At 39.0% G+C, this 24,077-nt stretch overlaps 1 protein-coding gene across 1 annotated transcript in view; it reads left to right on the top strand.

Moving 5' to 3' along the window:
* Window positions 1–24,077, top strand: part of DNAH6 (dynein, axonemal, heavy chain 6) — a 280,222-nt gene that overhangs the window by 49,292 nt on the left and 206,853 nt on the right. The window contains exons 12-16 of the mRNA XM_010862179.1: window positions 7,693–7,813; window positions 12,162–12,313; window positions 14,692–14,844; window positions 17,549–17,800; window positions 21,556–21,684. Of these exons, the coding sequence (XP_010860481.1) occupies window positions 7,693–7,813; window positions 12,162–12,313; window positions 14,692–14,844; window positions 17,549–17,800; window positions 21,556–21,684 (807 nt within the window). The remainder of the gene's footprint in view (window positions 1–7,692; window positions 7,814–12,161; window positions 12,314–14,691; window positions 14,845–17,548; window positions 17,801–21,555; window positions 21,685–24,077) is intronic.

Genomic DNA, 24,077 nt, shown 5'->3' on the forward strand with positions numbered 1-24,077 from the left:
AGCTCCAGAAAAAAAACATCTATTTCTGCTTTATTGACTATGCCAAAGCCTTTGACTGTGTGGATCACAATAAACTGTGAAAAACTCTGAAAGAGATGGGAATACGAGACCACCTGACCTGCCTTCTGAGAAATCTGTATGCAGGTTAGGAAGCAACAGTTAGAAGTGGACATGGAACAACAGACTGGTTCCAAATCAGAAAAGGAGTACATCAAGGCTATATACTGTCCCCCTGCTTGTTTAACTTCTATGCAGAGTGAAGTGAAGTGAAGTGAAGTGAAGTCGCTCAGTCGTGTCCGACTCTTTGCAACCCCATGGACTGTAGCCTATCAGGCTCCTCTGTCCATGGGATTTTCCAGGCAAGAGTGCTGGAGTGGATTGCCATTTCCTTCTCCAGGGGATCTTCCCGACCCAGGAATTGAACCTGGGTCTCCCACATTGCAGGCAGACCCTTTACCATCTGAGCCACCAGGCAGAGTACATCATGAGAAATACGGTCTGGATGAAGCACAAGCTGGAATCAAGATTTCCAAGGAAAATATCAATAACCTCAAATATGCAGATGACACCACCCTTATGGAAGAAAGCAAAGAAGAACTAAAGAACCTCTTGATGAAAGTGAAAGAGGAGAGTGAAAATATTGGCTTAAAACTCAATATAGAGAAAACTAAGATCATGGCATCTGGTCCCATCACCTCATGGCAAACAGATGGGGAGACAATGGAAACAGTGAGAGACTTCATTTTGGGGGGCTCCAAAATCACTATAGATGGTGACTGCAGCCATGAAATTAAAAGACACTTGCTCCTTGGAAGAAAAGCTATTACCAACCTAGACAGCATATTAAAAAGCAGAGACATTACTTTGCCAACAAAGGTCCATCCAGTCAAAGCTGTGGTTTTTCCAGCTAGAGGAGAAGGGGATGACAGAGGATGAGATAATTGGATGGCATCACTGACTGGATGGACGTGAGTTTGAGCAAGCTCCAGAAGTTGGTGATGGACAGGGAATCCTGACGTGCTGCAGTCCATGGGGTCACAAAGGGTTGGACATGACTGAGTGAACTGAACTGAACTGATGATTAATATGCTGAGGGCTCTAACGGATAAGACACACAGCATGCAAGAACAAATGGGCAATGTAAGACAAAGAATTCAGAGAGACAAAATATGGAGTAGTGTTCAATATTGTAAAGGCAAATGTAACCACAGAAAGCAAGACTTGTGGTCCCATGAGTCAGGGCTATAAATCTCTACGGACAAAATAGTACAGGAAACGCAAAAGGCAAAGAGATGCAATGAGACATATATGGTACATAAACAGAATTACTGTGAACAGAAGTCTTTAACGTGGAGCTTTCATTAGAAGACAGATCAAGTAGGAAAAATGTAAATTAGGATATAGAATTCTTAACTAACATAATCAGTGATAAATAATAAGGAAATAACCATTGAAACAGAAAAAAACAAGGGATTTTTATCCAAATAAAAATTGGCTTATCTATATAAATATGAAAACCTTGCAGACATTTATCCAAATAAATTTGAAAACTTAGATTAAATGGATAGTATTTTTAGGGAAACATGGGTATCTAAATTAACAGCACTGGAAATAGAAAGCTTGCCAATATCCACAGAAACAGAGGAAGTTATTAAAGAAATACCTTGTAAAAAGCACCAGGCCCAAATGGGTTCACAGGGGAACTCACCAAAGATCATATATTCACAAAATACCATATATAAAGAGATTGACTCACCAAAGGCCATATACTCACAGTGTCACATAAATTGTTCCAGAATACTGAAAATGCCTGGTGGAAAAATCTCCATTTGTAATAGCAACAAAGCAGATAATATATTTAGGAATAAACCTAGTAAGAAATGCTAAAAAATCTATAGAAGAATATCTTTTAAGTTTTCTTAAAGGCTTCTGGAAGACACAAACATGGATAAATGTTCTTAGATGGAATGACTCAACATAATAAAGGCTTCTGTTCTCCCTAGGTTAATTTATAAATGTAATACAAATGCCAATAAAATAATAATAATAATAAACTTATTGTAAAGCATGTTAGGTTTATCAGATCAGATCAGATCAGTCGCTCAGTTGTGTCCGACTCTTTGCGACCCCATGATTCGCAACATGCCAGGCCTCCCTGTGCATCACCAACTCCCAGAGTTCACTGAGACTCACGTCCATTGAGTCAGTGCCTATAAGGAATAATAGACATCCATGGAAGCTAGGAAAACCCTAAAAAAGAAAAGCTATTTGGGGTACTATTCTAGCCAAGTATTAAATATAAACTCTATAATTAAAAGATTGTCATATTGGCACATGCATATTTATCAGGCCAGTGAAATGGAATAAAAAGCCCAGAAATATGCCTAAGTAACATGAAAATTTATTAACTATGGAGTGATTTCCAGGATATACTGTTAGGTGGAAAAATCAAATTAGACAAGAATATCTATAGCGTGCTACTTTTTATGTCAGAAAATAGGGAGAAGGAAGAGATAAACCAGAAACTAAGGAAATTGGTTCCCTAGAGAAGACAGTGGGAATGGTGTAGACAGGATGGGTTTGGAGTAGAAAAGATGAGAAGAGTCGCACGTAGTTCTGAGCATACCTTTTAGTATAGTCCAGTATAGTTCTTTAAAAATCAATGTGCTTCCCTAGTGGTAAAGAATACATCTGCCAATGCAGGAGACGTGGGTTCGATCCCTGGCTCAGGAAGATCCCCTAGACAAGGAAACGGCACCCTACTCCAGTATTCTTGCCTGGAAAGTCCCATGGACAGAGGAGCCATGCAGGCTACAATCAATGAGGTCATGAAAGAGTGGGACCTAGCTTAGTGTCTAAACAACAACAGGAAAGCTATGAGAATGAGGGAAAAAAATCTTAAAATAGATGCATTAAAAAACAAATGTACTATTCTATATTTCAAATGAATAACCACACTGTGAGGAAGGGGAAAACACTCAAACAAGTAACTTTTAAATACAGTGTTTTCTCATTATCAGAGAAATGCAAATCAAAACCACAATGAGGTACCATTTCACGCCAGTCAGAATGGCTGCTATCCAAAAGTCTACAAGCAATAAATGCTGGGGAGGGTGTGGAGAAAAGGGAACCCTCTTACACTGTTGGTGGGAATGCAAACTAGTACAGCCACTATGGAGAACAGTGTGGAGATTCCTTAAAAACTGAAAATAGAACTGCCATGCTGCTGCTGCTGCTGCGCTGCTTCAGTCGTGTCTGACTCCGCGCGACCCCATAGACGGCAGCCCAGCAGGCTTCCCCATCCCTGGGATTCTCCAGGCAAGAACACTGGAGTGAGTTTCCATTTCCTTCTCCAATGCATGAAAGTGAAAAGTGAAAGTGAAGTCGCTCAGTCGTGTCCTACTCTAGCGACCCCATGAACTGCAGCCTACCAGGCTCCTCCATCCATGGGATTTTCTAGGCAAAAATACTGGAGTGGGGTGCCATTACGACCCAGCAATCCCACTGCTGGGCATACACACTGAGGAAACCAGAATTGAAAGAGACGTGTACCCCAGTGTTCATCACTGCACTGTTTATAATAGCCAGGACATGGAAGCAACCTAGATGTCCATCAGCAGATGAACGGATAAGAAAGCTGTGGTACATATACACAATGGAATATTACTCAGCCATTAAAAAGAATACATTTGAATCAGTTCTAATGAGGTGGATGAAACTGGAACCTATTATATGGAGTGAAGTAAGCCAGAAAGAAAAACACCGATACAGTATACTAACGCATATATATGGAATTTAGAAAGAAGGTAACAATAATCCTGTATGCGAGACAGCAAAAGAGATACAGATGTATTGAACAGTCTTTTGGACTCTGTGGGAGAGGGCGAGGGTGGGAAGATATGGGAGAATGCCATTGAAACATGTAAAATATCATATGTGAAACAAATTGCCAGTCCAGGTTTGATGCAGGATACAGGATGCTCGGGGCTGGTGCACTGGGATGACCCAGAGGGATGGGATGGGGAGGGAAGTGGGAGCGGGGTTCAAGATGGGAAACACATGTATACTCATGGCGGATTCAAGTCAATATATGGCAAAACCAATACAATATTATAAAGTAAAATAAATAAATTAATTTTTTAAAAGTAAATTAATAAATTAAATCAAGGTCTTAAAAATAAATAAATACAGTGTTTTGCCTATATACCCTTAAGCTAAAGATCACTGTAATTATAACAAATATTAGATTCCAGTTAGTTTGTTTTTCACAGTGGTATTAGTGCATTAGCAATTCTGAAATGACTTTCTGTGTATTCTGTAGTTTAGCAAACAACTAAATATATTGTGGATAATGAAATGAGGTTATCATCCTCAGAAAGGGAAGTACAAATATGGAAGAGAAAAGGCCAGAATGGTGTTATATTGAAAACGGAATTATGAACTCATGATTTTTAATTAGTAGAAAGAGAACTATATATAGGGTTTTGTGTATGTATGTATATTTGTGGGGGGTGTGCGCGTGTGCGTGTTTCTTGTTCTGCTAACTGAGATGGTCTGGAAGCAGTGACATCCTAAAAGTGATGAGCACATTGAGTGTCCACACTTTGGTTTCTATGTATCATTCCAAAGCAAAAGATCCTTATATCTGAAGAAATTGCTTATTCCTAGAACAAGGGAGAAGGCAATGGCACCCCACCCCAGTACTCTTGCCTGGAAAATCCCATGGACGGAGGTGCCTGGTAGGCTGCAGTCCATGGGGTCGCTAAGAGTCGGACACGACTGAGTGACTTCACTTTCGCTTTTCGCTTCCATGCATTGGAGAAGGAAATGGCAACCCACTCCAGTGTTCTTGCCTGGAGAATCCCAAGGACAGGGGAGCCTGGTGGGCTGCCATCTGTGGAGTCGCACGGAGTCGGACACGACTGAAGCGACTTAGCAGCAGCAGCAGCAGAACAAGGGAAGTACAAGAATAGCCCAGAGCATACTGTTGAACCAAAATATGAGTGAAAGTGAAAGCGTTCATTGCTTAGTCATGTCTGACTCTTTGTGACACCATAGACTGTAGCCTGCCAGGCTCCTCTGTCAATGGAATTTTCCAAGCAAGAATACTGGAATGGGTTGCCATTTACTTTTCCAAGGGATCTTCCCGATCCAGGAATTGAACCAGGGTCTCCTTCACTGCAGGCAGATTCTTTACCATCTAGCCACCAGGAAAGCCCCTCCACCCCGACCCCTACACACGTAAATAAAATGTCTAAGAACTAATGGAGACATGCATAAAAGATTAAAAAGCCAACTTGAAGGGTCTCTCTAGAACAATCTGACCATTAAAATAAGTAATGGTTATAACAGTGTTTGAAAATGAGAATACATAAGCATATTTTATGAGTAAATGAATGAATCGATGGAGTGAGAATGGAAAGCTATTCCTTACAGTAAAATGCCAACTAATAAACGTAGAAGGAAAACCTAAAAAAAGACGACCACTTTATAGCACTTTATCACCACTTCTACAGCAACCATAGAAATAGGTGAGAATCTCCAATGATTACTGAAATGGATATGCAAAGGTACAGTGAGAAAAAGGACTTTTATCTCAAAACATTTCTGCATAAGATATTTATTGATTTAAAGAGAGAAAATAGTACATTTACAGTGACGGACTTCATAGATACCACTTTAGTATGTTAACATCGCTAGTAATGGGACATATCAACATTATGTGCCTTTAAACATGATACATGGAAAACATACATCATTTCTGTCATATTACTGCCAAAGTATAACTGAATGTAAGCTTTAAGAAATGTTACACACACACACACACACACACACACACACGATACTCTTCAAAAAGGTAAAGATCATGAAAGACAAAAATTGAGAAATTGGTCCAGATTAAAGGACACCAAAGATATATGACAAGATACAATATCTGATACTGGATAGGATAGTGGGCTGGGGTGGGGGGGAAGTTTTTTATTTTGCTATGAAAGACATTATTGGGAGAGATGGCAAAATTTGTATGCTGCTGCTGCTGCTAAGTCGCTTCAGTCGTGTCCAACTCTGTGTGACCCCATAGACGGCAGCCCACCGGGCTCCCATCCCTGGGATTCTCTAGGCAAGAACACTGGAGTGGGTTGCCATTTCCTCCTCCAAAGCATGCAAGTGAAAAGTGAAACTGAAGTCGCTCAGTCATGTTTGACTCTTCGCGACCCCGTGGACTGTAGCCTACCAGGCTCCTCTGTCCGTGGGATTTCCCAGGCAAGAGTACTGGAGTAGATTGCCATTGCCTTCTCCCAAAACTTGTATAAAGGCCTGTAATTAGATAATAGTATTAATATCAATGCTAATTTCCTGATTTAAGTCATTATATTAATATTATGGCAGTTTAAGAAAATATTTTTGTGTTTATTAAATAAACCCTGAAATATTTAGTGTTAGAAATATCTTGTGTCTGAAGCTTTCTTCCACATGGTTCAGAGTAAAATAATGTATAGAGAGAAAGTCATAAAGCAAATGTGATATATTATTAAAATTTAAGGAATTCAGTGACCGTATATGGAATTCTTTGAACTATTCCAGCAACTATGCTGTGAGGTTTTAAAAATCATATTTGAACATGTTGGTGGAGCTTTCCATTTTGGGGTCACCCATTGGGTTTCTGTCTAACACTTGCATGATCATGTACCAGAGACACTATTAAATCTGCTCAAAGGAGATATACTTTGACATGGTATCTTCCCTTCAATTTTTAATGTAAAAAAATAAACAGCAGAAACATTCTGGAAGGTTATATACGAAGCTTATTGAAAGGAAATAAATGAACAAATATCTAAATATAGCCATCTAGGGTATGTACTATTGTTTGTAATTAAAATTTCTACTACTACCCACTAAGTATGTAAAGCAAGCGTCTGAGCCACCTACCCTAGCATTGGTGTGTTGGGAATGAGCAATTCCATTGATCATCTCTAGTTTTCCTTGGGGCAAATTGCAGTCATTTGCAAGAAGTCTTAGTAGGAAATATTAAGAGAAGGCAGTGGAGTGTAGCCAGGGACTAACAGGCTAAGATCAACAAGAAACAAGTCCTGACTGCCATTCGAAGGCATTATGATGCCATTGAACTATGATAATGTGTACTGACATGGTATTATAGGAAACGTCTTGTAGGAAAGTGGAGGTTTGCGCCAAGTTTAAGCAAAGTGACGGAAAGTATTTATTAGGGCAAATTCTGAAGACAGTTTGAAATAGGAGACTTGCCAGCATAGAGAATTTAATAATGAGATTAGGCAAGTAATTTTGCATATATGCTAAATGGTTTTGCCTTCACTCAAAAACACTTAAACCAAGATATAAACTTTGCAATTTGGAAGGTAAGTAGACATTGTCTCTTGCCATATACCTACTAGTGATGTATAAGTTCACCATGAAGCTAAAAAATTACAAGTTTACTTCTTTTTAATCATAAGGAACAATTCTTTGAAAGTCACATTTAAAGATGTATTTTTTTTTTAAGTTTCATAAGAGAATTTATTAACTGCTCTTTGTCATCAAGGATGGTACCTTTTCTCTCACTTATATATCCCCAGGTCACAGCATAGTGTGCATCTTCATTTTTCAGTTGTATAGAATTAAATTCTGCTCAGGAAAAATATAGTTTTGTTTGTTTTTATTTTATATAATGTTTAGGAAGCCATACAGGCAGCATTTGAATCTGCCCAATTCTATGCAGCTACATTTGAAAAGTTTCAAATATTCTTCAAGGAAAATGAAAGTCTTGATTTACAAGATCTTAAACTTCAAGAACCTGGTAAGTTTTCATTTGTCCTTGCTAATTATATCTAAGAGTCATATCAAGCTTTATCATGGTCTACTGCTGCTGCTGCTGCTGCTAAGTCGCTTCAGTCGTGTCCGACTGTGTGTGACCCCATAGATGGCAGCCCAGCAGGCTCCCCCATCCCTGGTATTCTCCAGGCAAGAACACTGGAGTGGGTTGCCATTTCCTTCTCCAATGCATGAAAGTGAAAAGTGAAAGTGAAGTCGCTCAGTTGTGTCCTACTCTTCTCGACCCCATGGACTGCAGCCTACCAGGTTCCTTTGTCCATGGGATTTTTATCATGGTCTAGGTTTCTGTTTTGTGGTGTGTGGTGACAGAGACGGTAGCCCAAAAGAGTTGGCCTGACAAAACACAAGAGTTTATTCATTTCTAGATTATTTTCTGTAGAACCACATTTTTCTTTAGTTTTACTGTTATGTTTTATTTCAGAATATTATGGGAAGGAATTCTTCCCCAAGAGCTTATCTTTTAGTATGAAGCTGTGCCAGTGCCAAGGTCATATAGCCTCTCTATGGAAAGGAGTTGAAAGGAATGTTTTCCCCTCAGATTCCTTAAAAAATGTTTACATAGGTAACATGTATCTCAGGAATTCATTCTGTCTCAGGAATTCAAGTAATTCTATTTGTACAGCCTTATTGCAACCAGGTAGGTATGGATCGACACCTTAGTCATGAGATTAGAACCATGGAGAAGTTATTTTATTAAACTTATTTTATTCAACCAAAGAAAATAAAATACAATGCCCAAGTGAAATTTCAGGCAAGAAAGTTTCCAAATGATTATGAAAATTAAGTATATAGCATTCATTATTACCATTTAAAAATGTGAAGCATATCATTCATATTCTCTTTTTTGTTTGTTTCATTAATTGATTTCATTCTTTTTTTTTCTCATGCATGAAAATGTTTACTCTGATACTTTGCCTAATGAATGAGCACTATTTTTTTTTCTGTAAATTCTTGTGTTTTTCTTTCAATTCATTATTTTTATTACACTGAAGTATTTTAAAGTAAATTATACATGCCAGTCCCTAAATGAAATACTTCAATATGCATCTTCAAAAAGCATGTCCCTACAGAACCAAAATATTTTCACACCTGAAAAAAAATCTCTAAAATCAACATTTAGTCCATATTCAGAATCTGCCAAATAAAGCAGTTTGCAGCTGGTTTGGCCCAGAATCTAATCCAAGAATAGACACTGTATTTACTTTTTATGTCTCTTAAGTTTTCAAAAGTTGAAACAGACCTTTTTTTCCAAAGCACTAACTTGCTCAAGAAACAAAAGTTGGGTTCTACTTAAAAAATTTTTTTAAAAATGAGACAAGTTCATTTCTACCGTTCTGCACCAACACTGTCACACTGAGACTTAGTGTGTGTTGAACTGAAGGGAACTGATCGGTACTATGGTGGCACCATGGTAACAGTAAGCTGTAGAGCCTGGCATTTCAGCATGAAATAGACTAATCCAAATAACCAGTTCTAACCATCTAGATCATCTACTCACAAGGCCTCTGAGTCTCGTGTTATCATGTTCCTCATGTTGGATAACTTTACTCCTTCACCAGTTACCTAACTGGATAAGGCCACCAACCTCCCAGATTGCCCTTCATCTAGTCCTGCCTTGGCTTGTCAATCCTGTCTCAATCTCCGAACCAGGATATCATAGGTATTAGCCATTTGTTTTCTGGGAATCCTGAGTAGATTGGCCTGGACTCCTAAAAGTTTTCTTCCTCTTTTAGGAACTTTCTGGTACTTTCTAAACCTCTGAACCCAGTTATTTCCCACCAGAATATAGCTTTGCCCCTTGGATATCATGCCTTGCCTGTTATACCATATTCCCTCAAATTACTATAACACTGCCTATGACATATTGTGCTTAGATGCTCAGTCATGTCCAGCTCTTTGTGATTCCATGGACTGTAGCCCTCCAAGTTCTGTTCATGAGATTTCCCAGGCAAGAATTCTAGAGCGGATTGCCGTTTCTTCTTCCAGAGGGATCTTCCCCACCCAGGGACTGAACCCGCATCTATTATGTCTCCTGCATCGGCAGGGGAATTCTTTACCACAAGTGCCACCTGGGAAGCCCTAAGATATATTATAGTTTATTATACTTAATAATGGAGAAGGCAATGGCACCCCACTCCAGTACTCTTGCCTGGAAAATCCCATGGATGGAGGAGCCTGGTAGGCTGCAGTCCATGGGGTTGCTAAGAGTCGGACATGACTGAGCGACTTCACTTTCACTTTTCATTTTCATGCACCGGAGAAGGAAATGGCAACCCACTCCAGTGTTCTTGCCTGGAGAACCCCAGGGATGGGGGAGCCTGGTGGGCTGCCGTCTATGGGGTCACACAGAGTCGGACACGACTGAAGTGACTTAGCATAGCATACTTAATAAACGTCTGTTTAACCAAACTTTTAGCCAGACTGCCCTTTGTTTAGCTCCAGAAGATGATCCGAAGACAGACTCTGGCTTTCTGAAATAATCAGCCATATCTCACCACTAAATTTCTATAAAAGTCAGTGTCTACTAATATTTTCCATACTTGCTAAGCACTTATGATAGGTACTGTGCTGTCTCATCTAATCTATTTTATCTAATCCTCATAATTCTATATAGGCAAGTATTCTCATTTTACAAATAGGTAAGTGGAAATATAGAGATAAGGCAACGTCAAGATTACACAGTGAGTGAGTGGTTTAGAAATTGTTTCCCCTGACTTGAGAGTTTGTTATACAAACCATCCCTCCTCCATCTCAAGACAGAGCTCTTCTGTTGGCTTTACTCTTTTGTTTCCCTTTGAACATGGATGAAAGTCATTTAACTTAGAGTGATCTAAATTTATTTATGTATAAAATGAAAGTATTGGACTAAATTGGTGTTCCCCAAATTGGTATTCCTTGAACCACCATTCTGAAGGATATTACATGATACTATGAAAAAGACTCTGTGTTCAAATAAATTTGGAAAATACTAGACCAAGCAACATTATACAGCTTTCCTCACCAGGGGTTTTCTCAGATCATTTGATATCCTAATTTTTTCATTTCTCAAAAATAAACACATCAAAACCTTCTAAAATGAGTAGGACAGATAATTGTCATCCCTTTTTTTGTATCTTGAGGAAGGTGAAGCTCAGAAAGATTAAGTAACTTAGCCAAAGCAACAGGTGGGTTAAAGACTTGGGCCTAGGTCTTCTAAGACTTTGTCTGATGTGTTCTTTATACCGTGTCAAACTGCCCCTTGTGTCCAGAACAGAAGGTGATGGAAATAAAAGCAGGGATCAACAACTTTTTCTCTTAGGGATGGTGGAAGACGATCAGGAAACAGTAGGAAAAACAGTCTGACTCAAGTGGAGGGACCAACTGGAAATAAAGTTAGCTGAATTTTTAAAGACAAGGAGTTGTTTTGTATTATATGTGTATTAGTAAAAGTTGTTTTTGACCAATAGTATGATTTCAAGATAATCAGACTTCCACTGGTGATTTCCCAATCCAAATAGATTGCTGCTGCTGCTGCTGCTAAGTCGCTTCAGTCGTGTCCGACTCTGCGCGACCCCATAGACGGCAGAGAAATTGGAGATAGGAAGATTATCAAAATGCAACTGCAGCATTGGCCGACAAAGTTGACAATGGCCTTAACTTTGATGTGGGGAGCAGAGTTGGCAGAGGTGTTGGGAAGAGGAATGGAAATAACTTTAGCTATGCCTGATCTCTTGAGTTTCAAACCTTCTCTGTTGTTAATATCCTTATATACTTGGTAAAGATTCTGCCTGCAGTGCAGGAGACTCAGGAGACGCAGGTTTAATCCCTGGGTCAGGAAGATCCCCTGGCAGAGGAAATGGCAACCCACTCCAGTATTTTTGCCTGGAAAATCCCATGGATAGAGGAGCCTGGTAGGTTATAGTCCATGGGGTCACAAAGAATCAAATACAACTAAGGATGCATATTCATACTTATTTTGAGGTATGATGTGGAAGAACCGTTAGATTAAGCCAACTTCAAACCAGTCTGATTCTAGAATCTACTCCATTATAGACTAGATTCTCTAATGCAATTACAAGTTATTTTCATGAGCTATTCTTAGCAACAGCCAGAAAATATATTTACATTATGAAATGTTAGTTTCTTCATTATAAGAATAAAATATAAAGCACCATGAATTAACATTTTAAAATTATACAAGGTTCTCTACCTATGGATAGTTCATTTTAAATACATATGTAAGTGTATTAATGCAATGATTTTTGATATATCTGTGTAATGGTCCTTTAAAATCTAATATATATATTTTGCTGTATATGAATTATTCTATGTAGGTGTTAAGTTCTTTAGTGAACAACTGGAAAAATATCACAGACAGCACAAGGATGCAGTGGCTCTGAGACCCACCAGGAATGTAGGACTGCTGCTCATTGACACTAAGCAACTGAAAGAAAAACTAATTCCATCACCTTTGCGATGCTTGGAGGTAACTGTGAACTAGGAAAAATGTTAATTATGGTCTCTTAAACTATTTTACGATTTTTCTCCTGCAAATAGCATATCTTTATTTTCTAGTATTGCAGCTATTTAAAATTAACTTAAGTCTATTCAGCATCTTTAATTTGTAGGGAAAGTTCCATGTTTTTCTTTCTGTCTCAAGCATAGTCAATTTCAGGTGAGGGGAAAAAAAAGTCCTTAAACTAGCCTTCTACATCCACTCCTTTTTCCTTTGTTGGAGCATTTCAAGATTTCCTCCAGAGGAGACATTGCTGTAACAGCTCAGGGTCCTAGTAGGAATGCTGGTTGATTCTAGGATACTGAGATATCCTAGATACTGAGGTTTCCTGATCTGAAACTGTCCCTAAAGATCTGATTGTATTTTAGTGAGTGGTAGAGCTGAGGAGATTTGATTGCTTCTACAATAACTTTCAGATCGTCCTTTAGTCATGAAGTGAAGTGAAGTGAAGTGAAGTCGCTCAGTTGTGTCCGACTCTTTTCGACCCCATGGACTATATCCTATCAGGCTTCTCCACCCATGGGATTTTCCAGGCAAGAATACTGGAGTGGGTTGCCATTTCCTTCTCCAGGGGATCTTCCCTACCCAGGGATTGAACCCAGGTCTCCCGCATTGTGGGCAGACGCTTTATCCTCTAAGCCACCAGGGAAGTCATATATATCATATATAAAGTCATATCCTTTAGTCATATATACAATCAAATACCACCACAAAGGGACTCCCTTGGTGGTTCAGTAGTTAAGACTTCACGTTCCAGTGCAAGGGGCCCAGGTTCATTCCCTGGTCAGGGAGCTAAGATCGCACATGCCTCACAGCCAAAAAACCCCCAAAAACGTAAAACAGAAACAATATTGTAACAGATTCAATAAAGACTCTAAAAAATACCTCTAGAGGCACAATGGTATAGAACAGATTGGCAAACTCTATCCCACAGGGTCTTTCCAGCCTGCCACCTGTTTTGTACCATGACAGTTCGATTATGTATTGCCTATGGTTGCTCTACGAGGGCAGAGCTGAGTGGTTGTGACAGAGACCGTATATCCTGCAAATCTAAAGTATTTACTATTTAGCCCTTACGGAAAACCTCTGCTGACCCCTGGTGCAGATGAAAGAAGACAGTGCTCTGTCTAAAAGGCTACAGGCCTGAGTGCTAATATCTTTTCTGTCACTAATTAGCTGTATAGTACTGGACTCCTTTCTAGAGCTTTGCTGCTTCATCTGTTGAAAAAGAAAACAGTAGAGAATTGAAGCAAAGTCAATTTCAGCAAACATTTCTGAGCACTATGAGTACTACTGTATACTAAGCCAAAAACAAAAAACAAACAAACAAAAAAAAAAAAACCACCCTCAAACTGGCTTCAGCAATCAGAAAATGTATGGATCTAAACAGTCCAGAGGGTGGATGGGCATCAGGAAGGTGTGATCTAGTGACTCAGTGGTTACTAAAGACCTGATTTTTTCCATTCACTGTGTGCCAGCTTCCTTCTGATGTGCCAGCTTCATCCTAAAGCTCATGCACCCTCACTTTTCTGAAATGGTAGTCAAAGGCTCCATAGGATAATTATTTCCTTATTCATGTCCAGAGAGAGAGAGAGATCTCTCAGCCTTAAACAAAAGTCTTGGGTTTCTACTTAATTGGACCAGCTAATGTCAGAGGTTCACTCTAATCCAATCACACTAGCCAAAGAAAGCCATGCTCATTTTACCTTACGACCAATCAGACTTAATCTTTGTTTGTGAAGGAGAGATCACCTTCCTCCAAATCATTACTACCACCCAACACGAAAGATACTGGGGATGGTACCACAATGTTCACTATGCAGGACAAAGTAACAGAAAGGGTACTTATAAAATATCAGACCATTTAGGCAGATTTTTTAAAAAATTATTTATTTATTTGGCTGCATCTGGTCTTAGTTGCAACATATGGGATCTTGGTTGAGTCATGTGGGAACTTTCCTTGTGGCACACAAACTCTCTAGTTGTGGCATATGAGCTCTCTCATTTGTAGTGCACAGACTCCAGAGCACACAGGCTTCAGTAGTTATGGCACTCGAGCTTAGTGGGATCTTAGTTCCCCAGCCAGGGATCAAATCCATTTTCCCAGCATTACAAGACAGATTTTTAACCACTGGACCACTAAAGAAGTCCCTAGGTAAACTTTTTAATAACTTGTACAATCTAATTTATTCTGGAAATAATCTTCTGGGGAAAAAAAAATCCTTTTCATATACTGTGCTTTCGTTACCTGCTGATTTAACAGACATTTAGTTAGACTTTATCTAAAATGTATAATAAAGTAGAAATACTCAAGTAGTTACGATTCACAGTTCCTTCTTCTTTCCTAGGTGCTGAATTATATGCTTCCTCGTCTAAGCAAGAAAAAAGTGGATGCCATCATCTCTGAGGCACAAGATGCAGAATACAAGCTTGAATTTGTCCCAACTACTACCATAGAATATGTTAACAGCTTAGTATTTCTTGACGAAATTCAGGAAAGGGTGAGTTGATTCTTGTGTAACTCACTATTCCAAATCTTGTGGGAAGGAAGGCAAATAAGAGAAACTGAGGGACTGAAGGTCAAGATACAGCTGTCAGAATATCAGAAACACTTTCAGGCAAAGGAAGTGGATGGCTTACCTTACAGTAGTAATGGCAGCTAGCATTGATCACTACTAGTCAGGCATGTACTACATTTTCTACATATGTTACATTTTTTATCCTTACAAAAGCTTAAGAAGTATTGTTGAGTCTTTCAGTCGTGTCCGACTCTTTGCGACCCCATGGACTGCAGCATGCCAGGCCTCCTTGTCCTTCACCATCTCCCAGAGTTTGCTCAAATTCATGTCTATTGAGTCAATGATGCTATCCAACCTCTCCTATCGCGTCCTCTTTTGTCCCCTTCTCCTTCTGCCTTCAATCTTTCCTAGCATCAGGGTCTTTTCTGATGAATTAACTCTTCACATCAGGTAACTAAATTTTAGATCTTCAGCTTCAGCATCAGTCCTTCCAATGAATATTCAGGATTGATTTCCTTTAGAATTGACTAGTTTGATCGCCTTGCAGTCCAAGGGACTCTCAAGAGTCTTCTCCAACACCACAGTTCAAAACATCAATTCTTCAGTCCTCAGCCTTCTTGATGGTCCAACTCTCACATTCATACATGACTACTGGAAAAACCATAGCTTTAACTATACAGACCTTTGTCAGCAAAGTAATGTCTCTGCTTTTTAATACTCTGTCTAGGTTTGTCATAACATTTCTTCTATATAGAAGAAAGGAGCAAGAGTCTTTTAATTTCATGGCTGCAGTCACCAGAAAGAAGTATAGATAATTTTTATTCTTATTCTGCAGATAAGCAAATGAGGACCAAAATAGGTCATTGTGTCCAAGATCACAGAACTGTATGCAGTACATCTGGAATTCAAATTTGGGTCTCTGACAACAAAGCCAGTGCTCTCAACCCCAGTTTATTGCATTTCTTATTTGTAATGAATGATAATACAGTAAGTCCCCTAAATTCAAATGAGTTCTGTTCTGAGATTGCGTTTGTAACTCCCATTTTTTCCTAAGTCCAACCAAGTAAGCCTAGGTACCCAACTAACACAATCAGCTATATAGTACTGTACTGTAATAGGTTTATAATACTTTTCACACAAATAGTGCATAAAAAAACAAAGAAAGCATTTTTAATCTTACAGTACAGTACCTTGAAAAGTGCAGTACAACAGCTGGCATATAGGGGCTGGAATCAAGCAAACAGGCAAGAAGAGTCTCTATATCTGCTGTTGTCTCCCTAACCCACTTGCCTACTTAAGCTAGTTTAACTTGGGTTTCTTTCATTCCTGCTAGTAAGTTTCCTGACTATTATGCAAGTATAGATTAAGAAGGATCATGACTTCCATTATAACTAATATCTAGATTGCAATTCTACAGTGAATCCCTTACATGCAAACTTTCAACTTGCGAATTTTCAAAGATGTGAATGTGCGTTTGCATGTCCAATCACGGTAAGTTAGTTCACATGTCTGGCATACATTGTCACATGTGTGCATCCTCTATAAGTTTTTTGTGTACTTTACCGTACCATACTGTACAGAGTACAGTTGTGTAGTATTGCCAGGGTGCTTGGGATGCAGCTCAAGGTTGAGAACCATCTCTCTAAAGCCTCTCCACAGTTTTCTTCCCCTGTTTAGGACCTGTTTTGTTACCCCATGAAAGCAAATGGCCTCTGCCCACAGATACAATCTAACTCTTCCCAAGGTCAAGAGAAAGGTCAGACTGAGCTAGATTCACTCTGTTCCAATTTGATGCTCCCTGGTTAAGTTGTCACCAGGAGGTGGGTCAAGTTATAGAACCTGGATGCTTCCTCTATAACCTTGTGGCAGAGTGGTGGCATGCAGGGTTCCCTTCAAACCAGGGAGACCTTGCCAGAAAATTAGGAAAGACACTGTGCACTGAGGCAAGGCATCAGAGCAGAGATGTTTAGGAGTCAGTAATAGTGGTAGTAAAAGCCTTTATTAGAGGGTAGCACGATGCTCACCATCGATCAGCGTTCTGAATCTACACAGAGAGGTACATGGTCCGCACACCTCAGGGGCTGCCCTGGGACAGTCACTGCTCAGCACATATGCCTGGAATCTCAGATGTTACAGTTGAGCATGCTCACAGCACCTGCCGTCTCTGAAAACTTTCAATATTGGCACTGTTTAATCTGAGGCTTACCAGGTGCTGCTTGTGCACCTGCTTCCCAAGGCAGGAGACATAAGAGATGTGGGTTCCATCTCTGGGTTGGGAAGATCCCTTGGAGGAGGAAATGGCAACCCACTCTAGTATTCTTACCTGGAAAATTCCATGGACAGAGGAGCCTGGTGGGCTGCAGTCTAAGGAGTTGCAAAAGGGTCAGACACGACTAAAGCGACTGAGCACTACTCTTTAATTTACTAGGGAACAAGAGAGAGAAAAAGTAAATATTAACTGTGCTCAGTTCTGAACAGTTTACCTCTTAGGCCTCATTGTCTACATCGTAGTAATGACTGTATTTGTCATCCAGCCAGCTCCAGCCAACTTGATCTGCATTAAATGCACTCCTCTGTGTGCTGGCTCTTTACAACGTGGTGCACAGCGACTGTCTCCTATCAGTCACTCTTAACAGGTATAACAGGACACTGATTTATTTAATGAGCAACTCATGTTTCCATTTAGATCGAAAGCCTTGAAGATGAAGGGAATGTTGTGGTTCAGATGTACAAGCTCATTGAACAGTATCAGGTTCCCACACCTCCTGAAGACTTTGCCGTTTTTGCAACTATGAAGCCATCCATTGTTGCTGTTCGGAATGCCATTGATAAATCTGTGGGTGACAGAGAAACAAGCATTAAGCAATTTTGTCTGCATTTGGGTAGAGATCTTGAAGATCTAAGCAATGAAGTGAATGAAGTAAAGATGCTAGCACAGGTAAGCTGAAGCAGAATTTTTAAAATAATCTATATAAAGGCCATTACATTTTAATAAACAGTTTAGAAAGCATATTTCATTTTAATCGGGTTTAATTTTATTTTGTTTATGCTTCATTCTAATCAATTAACAATGTCTTTAAGCAGCTACTGAAAATTTAAAGTGTTTCTGAACCTCTCTGAGGTACTGAATAAATTCCAGGCCACTGCAACTAACAGATGTATGTATTGCTTTAGTGCTTATAATCAAATGTACAAATGGAATATTACTCAGCTATAAAAAGGAATACATTTGAATCAGTTCTAATGAGGTGGGTGAAACTGGAGCCTATTACACAGAGTCAGGTCAGAAAGAGAGGGAAAAATACTGTATATTAATGCATTTATATGGAATATAGAAAGACATAACAATGATCCTACATGCAGGGCAGCAAAGGAGACACAGATGTAACGAACAGACTTATTTGGACTCAGTGGGAAAAACAAAGGTGGGATGATTTGAGAAAATAGCATTGAAACATGTACATTCCGTTCAGTTCAGTTCAGTTGCTCAGTCATGTCCAACTCTTTGCAACCCCATGGACTGCTTCCCTGTCTATCACCAGGCTTTCCTGTCCATCACCAACTCCTGAAGCTTGCTGAAACTCATGTCCATTGAGTTGGTGATGTCATCCAGCCATCTTATCCTCTGTCATCCCCTTCTCCTCTCTCTTTCAATCTTTCCCAGCTTTAGGGGCTTTTCAAATGAGTCAGTTCTTTGCGTCAGGTGGCCAAAGAATTGAACCTTCAGCATCAGTCCTTCCAATGAATATTCATGACTGATTTCCTTTAGGATGGACTGGTTGGATCTCCTTGCAGTCCAAGGGACTCTTCAAGAGTCTTCACAGCACCACAGTTCAAAAGCATCAATTCTTCAATGCTCAGCTTTCTTTATGGTCCAACTCTCACATCCATACATGACTACTGGAAAAACTGTAGCTTTGACTAGATAGACCCTTTGTTGGCAAAGTAATGTCTCACTTTTTAATATACTGTCTAGGTTGGCCTTAGCTTTTCTTCCAAGGAGCAAGCATCTTTGAATTTCACGGCTATAGTCACCATCTGCAGTGATTTTGGAGCCCAAGAAAATAAAGCATGTCACTGTTTCCATTGTTTCCCCATCTATTTGCCATGAAGGGATGGGACCTAATGCCATGATCTTTGTTTCTTGAATGTTGAGTTTTAAACCAGCTTTTTCATTCTCTTCTTTCACTTTCATCAAGAGGTTCTTTAGATTCTCTTCACTTTCTGACATAAGAGTGATGTCATCTGCATATCTGATGTTATTGATATTTCTCCCAGCAATCTTGATTTCAGCTTGCACTTCATCCAGCCTAGCATTTCTCATGATGTACTCTGCATATAAGTTAAACAAGCAGGGTGTCAGTATACAGCCTTGGTGTACTCCTTTCCCATGTATATTACTATATGTACAATAGAAGACCAGTGCAAGTTTGATGCATGAAGCAGGGCATCCAAAGTTGGTGCTCTGGTACCACCTAGAGGGATGGGGTGGGGAAGGAGGTGGGAGGGGTTTCAGAATAGGGGGACACATATATACCCCTGACTGATTCATGTTGATATATGGCAAAAAACCATCACAAAATTGTAAAGTAATTATCCTCCAATTAAATTTAAAAATTTTTAAAGTCTTATGGTCAAATCAGAAAAAAATGGGAAAAATTCAGTTCAATAGTAGTGAATTCTCTTTTTCCTAGCGTCTATTTATTATTTTGAAATTAGTATTTTTACATCCTATTAGCGTATTTTATAGCTACTGTCACAATTTTAGAGTTTTCTTAGTCACACGTTAGAAAATTCCCTCTTAGAAAGAGGCAGAGTATAAATTAATAAGTGATAAAGAATGTTTGATTAACTTGCACCAATTTTACTATCCTAAGGATATAAAAGGAATTTTTAAGAACTTAGAATAACACACACAGAAGTCACTCGGTCGTATCCGACTCTTTGCAACCCCATGGATTGTAGCCCACCAGTCTCCTCGGTCCATGGGATTTTCCAGGCATGAATACTGGAGTGGGTTGCCATTTCCTTCTCCAGGGGATCTTCCTGACCCAGGGATCGAACCTGGGTCTCCCACCAAAAACACAGAAGAGTAGTAGTTAAGTTTCAAAAGGATGTCAGTTGAGATGTTTTATAGGTGAAATCTACTTCCTAGAAGTCAACTCTCTAATTATATGCACAGCTGGAGACAAGAACTTAGAATAGACATCTTTTTTTTTCACTATCTTTCTTACTTTATTTTTTAATATAAATTTATTTATTTTAATTGGGGGCTAATTACTTTACAATATTGTATTGATTTTGCCATACACTGACATGAATCCACCACAGGTGTACATGTCTTCCCCATCCTGAACCCCCCTCCCACCTCCCTCCCCATCCCATCCCTCTGGGTCATCCCAGTGCACCAGCCCCAAGCATCCTGTATCATGCATTAAAACTGGACTGGCGATTTGTTTCACATATGATAATATACATGTTTCCATGCCATAGAATAGACATCTGGATAATTCTTAAGTGAAACAAACATGAAAATAGATCATATAATAATGATCTACTCTTTAATTATTAACATTGACTAAATCCTATCCCAAAAGTTTAAAGCAATATAAAGTGAACTGAAAGTGAAAGTTGCTCAGTTGTGTCTGACTCTTTGTGACCCCATGGACTATAGAGTCCATGGAATTCTCCAGGCCAGAATACTGCAGTGGGTAGCCATTCCCTTCTCAAAGGGATCTTCCCAACCCAGGGCTCGAACCCAGGTCTCCCACATTGCAGATGGATTCTTTACCAGCTGAGCCACTAGGGAAGCCCCAAACCATATAAACGTATGATAAAATCAGAAAAAAATGGGAAAAGCTCAGTATCCTTCAACAGAATAATAAAATGTGTTGGGGTACTTCCACTCAAAGGAATATAATACCGATGTTGAAGATTACAGCATGCATTTATATGTGTTGACATGGCTAAAAGTAGCTAACATTTATTGTGTACTTATTATATGTCAACTTTTAGTCTAAAGGACTTTGCATTGCTTTTACTTTTGTACTGAAGTATTTTTGTATTTTGCAAGAGAAAGCTGTACATAACTGTAATAACTGTACAACTCAGTGAGTTCTCAGAAAGTGAACACATCCATATGTCTACTGTTCAAGTCAAGAGCTATTGCTCTTGGTATCCTTAGAGTGCCCTCTAGTCACTAACCTTTCCTTCCTTTCCAAAAGCAACCACTACCCTGAATTCTAAAGCCATAAATTGCTTTTGCCTATTTATGAACTTCAATCAAATAGAATCCTACCTTTGTTGTACATTATAATCATTCGTTTACTGTAAAGTGATAAATTTCCTTATATTCCCTTCATTCTTTTCCATATAGCATTCACTTCTCCTTAACTGAAGTCTTATTAGTTGGGAAAAAAATGTAATATAGGAAAAAAGATGAAGGAAAATGCATTAGGTACTCCTTAAAAACAATATTATCCCCATAGTACTTCCTTATACATTTCTGTACTTTTGACAATGTATCTGCATTGTTTTAAAATTCAAGAAAAGCAACCATTTTCATATATTTTCTAAAAATTCGAATGAAAAAGGAATTAGCAAAAATATGTTTTGAAAATGTTTATTCATGTAATTTGATGGTGTACATCAAAAAGTAGGAATGACTAATCAAAAGCTATCTTAATTTTACAGGATCCACAGATTTTGGACATTAATGCTGACCAAGAGAAAATAAAGGTCATGTTGAATGAGCTGCTGTTAGTTCTGGATGATCTTCAAAAACGCGCATTTCAATATAAATCCTATCAGAAGAATTTTAAGGTAATGACAGCACTACACATCTGTTCCTAAAATATAGAACTATAAAATATATCTTTGTGTATGCACAGAAGTGACATTGATGCACACTCATTTTAATAATGCTCAACGTTTAGACACCTATGTGCTAGTCACTGTACTGGAATAATCTGAAATACAAAATATGGTATATTCTCTGCCTTTGAAGTGTTTAAAGATTAGGACACATGAGAGACAAAACATCTTTCTTTATTAAAAAGTAATTGTGAATTATAGAAAAATACTCAGACCAGGAACTGTAGTTACTATGTTAAAATGCATGTGGATTTTAAATGTAATCAATTGAAACCCCTTGATTCTTTATTAATATTCTACTTCTTTTGCATTCATTCATGTGTATATTGGAATCAGCAAACTAAAATGGACTGGGATGGGTGAATTAACTCAGATGACCATTATATCTACTACTGCGGGCAGGAATCCCTTAGAAGAAATGGAGTAGCCATCATGGTCAACAAAAGAGTCTGAAATGCAGTACTTGGATGCAATCTACAAAAACGACAGAATGATCTCTGTTCGTTTCCAAGACAAACCATTCAATATCACAGTAATCCAAGTCTGTGCCTCAACCAGTAACACTGAAGAAGCTGAAGTTGAACGGTTCTATGAAGACCTACAAGACTTTTTAGAACTAACACCCAAAAAAGATGTCCTTTTCATTATAGGGGACTGGAATGCAAAAGTAGGAAGTCAAGAAACACCTGGAGTAACAGGCAAATTTGGCCTTGGAGTACAGAATGAAACAGGGCAAAGACTAATACAGTTTTGCCAAGAGAACGCACTGGTCGTAGCAAACACCCTCTTCCAACAACACAAGAGAAAACTCTACACATGGACATCACCAGATGGTCAACACTGAAATCAGATTGATTATATTCTTTGCAGCCAAAGATGGAGAAGCTCTATACAGTCAACAAAAACAAGACCAGGAGCTGACTGTGGCTCAGATCATGAAGCCCTTATTGCCAAATTCAGACTTAAATTGAAGAAAGTAGGGAAAACCACTAGACCATTCAGGTATGACCTAAATCAAATCCCTTATGATTATACAGTGGAAGTGAGAAATAGATTTAAGGGACTAGATCTGATAGATAGAGTGCCTGATGAACTATGGATGAAGGTTCGTGACATTGTACAGGAGACAGGGATCAAGACCATCCCCATGAAAAAGAAATGCAAAAAAGCAAAATGGCTGTCTGGGGAGGCCTTACAAATAGCTGTGAAAAGAAGAGAAGCAAAAAGCAAAAGAGAAAAGGAAAGATATAAGTATCTGAATGCAGAGTTCCAAAGAATAGCAAGAAGAGATAAGAAAGCCTTCCTCAGCGATCAATGCAAAGAAATAGAGAAAAACAACAGAATGGGAAAGACTAGAGATCTCTTCAAGAAAATCAGAGATACCAAGGGAACATTTCATGCAAAGATGGGCTCGGTAAAGGACAGAAATGGTATGGACCTAACAGAAGCAGAAGATATTAAGAAAAGGTGGCAAGAATACACAGAAGAACTGTACAAAAAAGATCTTCACGACCAAGATAATCACAGTGGTATATGATCACTCACCTAGAGTCAGACATCCTGGAATGTGAAGTCAAGTGGGCCTTAGAAAGCATCACTATGAACAAAGCTAGTGGAGGTGATGGAATTCCAGTTGAGTTATTTCAAATCTTGAAAGATGATGCTGTGAAAGTGCTGCACTCAATATGCCAGCAAATTTGGAAAACTCAGCAGTGGCCACAGGACTGGAAAAGGTCAGTTTGCATTCCAATCCCAAATAAAGACAGTGCTAAAGAATGTTCAGACTACCTCACAATTGCACTCATCTCACATGCTAGTAAAGTAATGCTCAAAATTCTCCAAGCCAGGCTTCAGCAGTACGTGAACTGTGAACTTCCAGATGTTCAAGCTGGTTTTAGAAAAGGCAGAGGAACCAAAGATCAAATTGCCAACATCTGCTGGATCATCGAAAAAGCAAGGGAATTCCAAAAAAACATCTATTTCTGCTTTATTGACTATGCCAAAGTCTTTGACTGCGTGGGTACAATAAACTGTGGAAGATTCTGAAAGAGATGGGAATACCAGACCACCTGACCTGCCTCTTGAGAAACCTGTATGCAGGTCAGGAAGCAACAGTTAGAACTGGACATGGAACAACAGACTGGTTCCAAATAGGAAAAGGAGTACGTCAAGGCAGTATATTGTCACCCTGCTTATTTAACTTATATGCAGAGTACATCATGAGAAATGCTGGGCTGGAAGAAGCACAAGCTGGAATCAAGATTGCCAGGAGAAATATCAGTAACTTCAGATATGCAGATGACACCACCCTTATGGCAGAAAGTGAAGAGGAACTAAAAAGC

Source organism: Bison bison, unplaced genomic scaffold (assembly GCF_000754665.1).
Source record: "Bison bison bison isolate TAMUID 2011002044 unplaced genomic scaffold, Bison_UMD1.0 scf7180017864480, whole genome shotgun sequence".
NCBI classification, from domain to species: domain Eukaryota; kingdom Metazoa; phylum Chordata; class Mammalia; order Artiodactyla; family Bovidae; genus Bison; species Bison bison.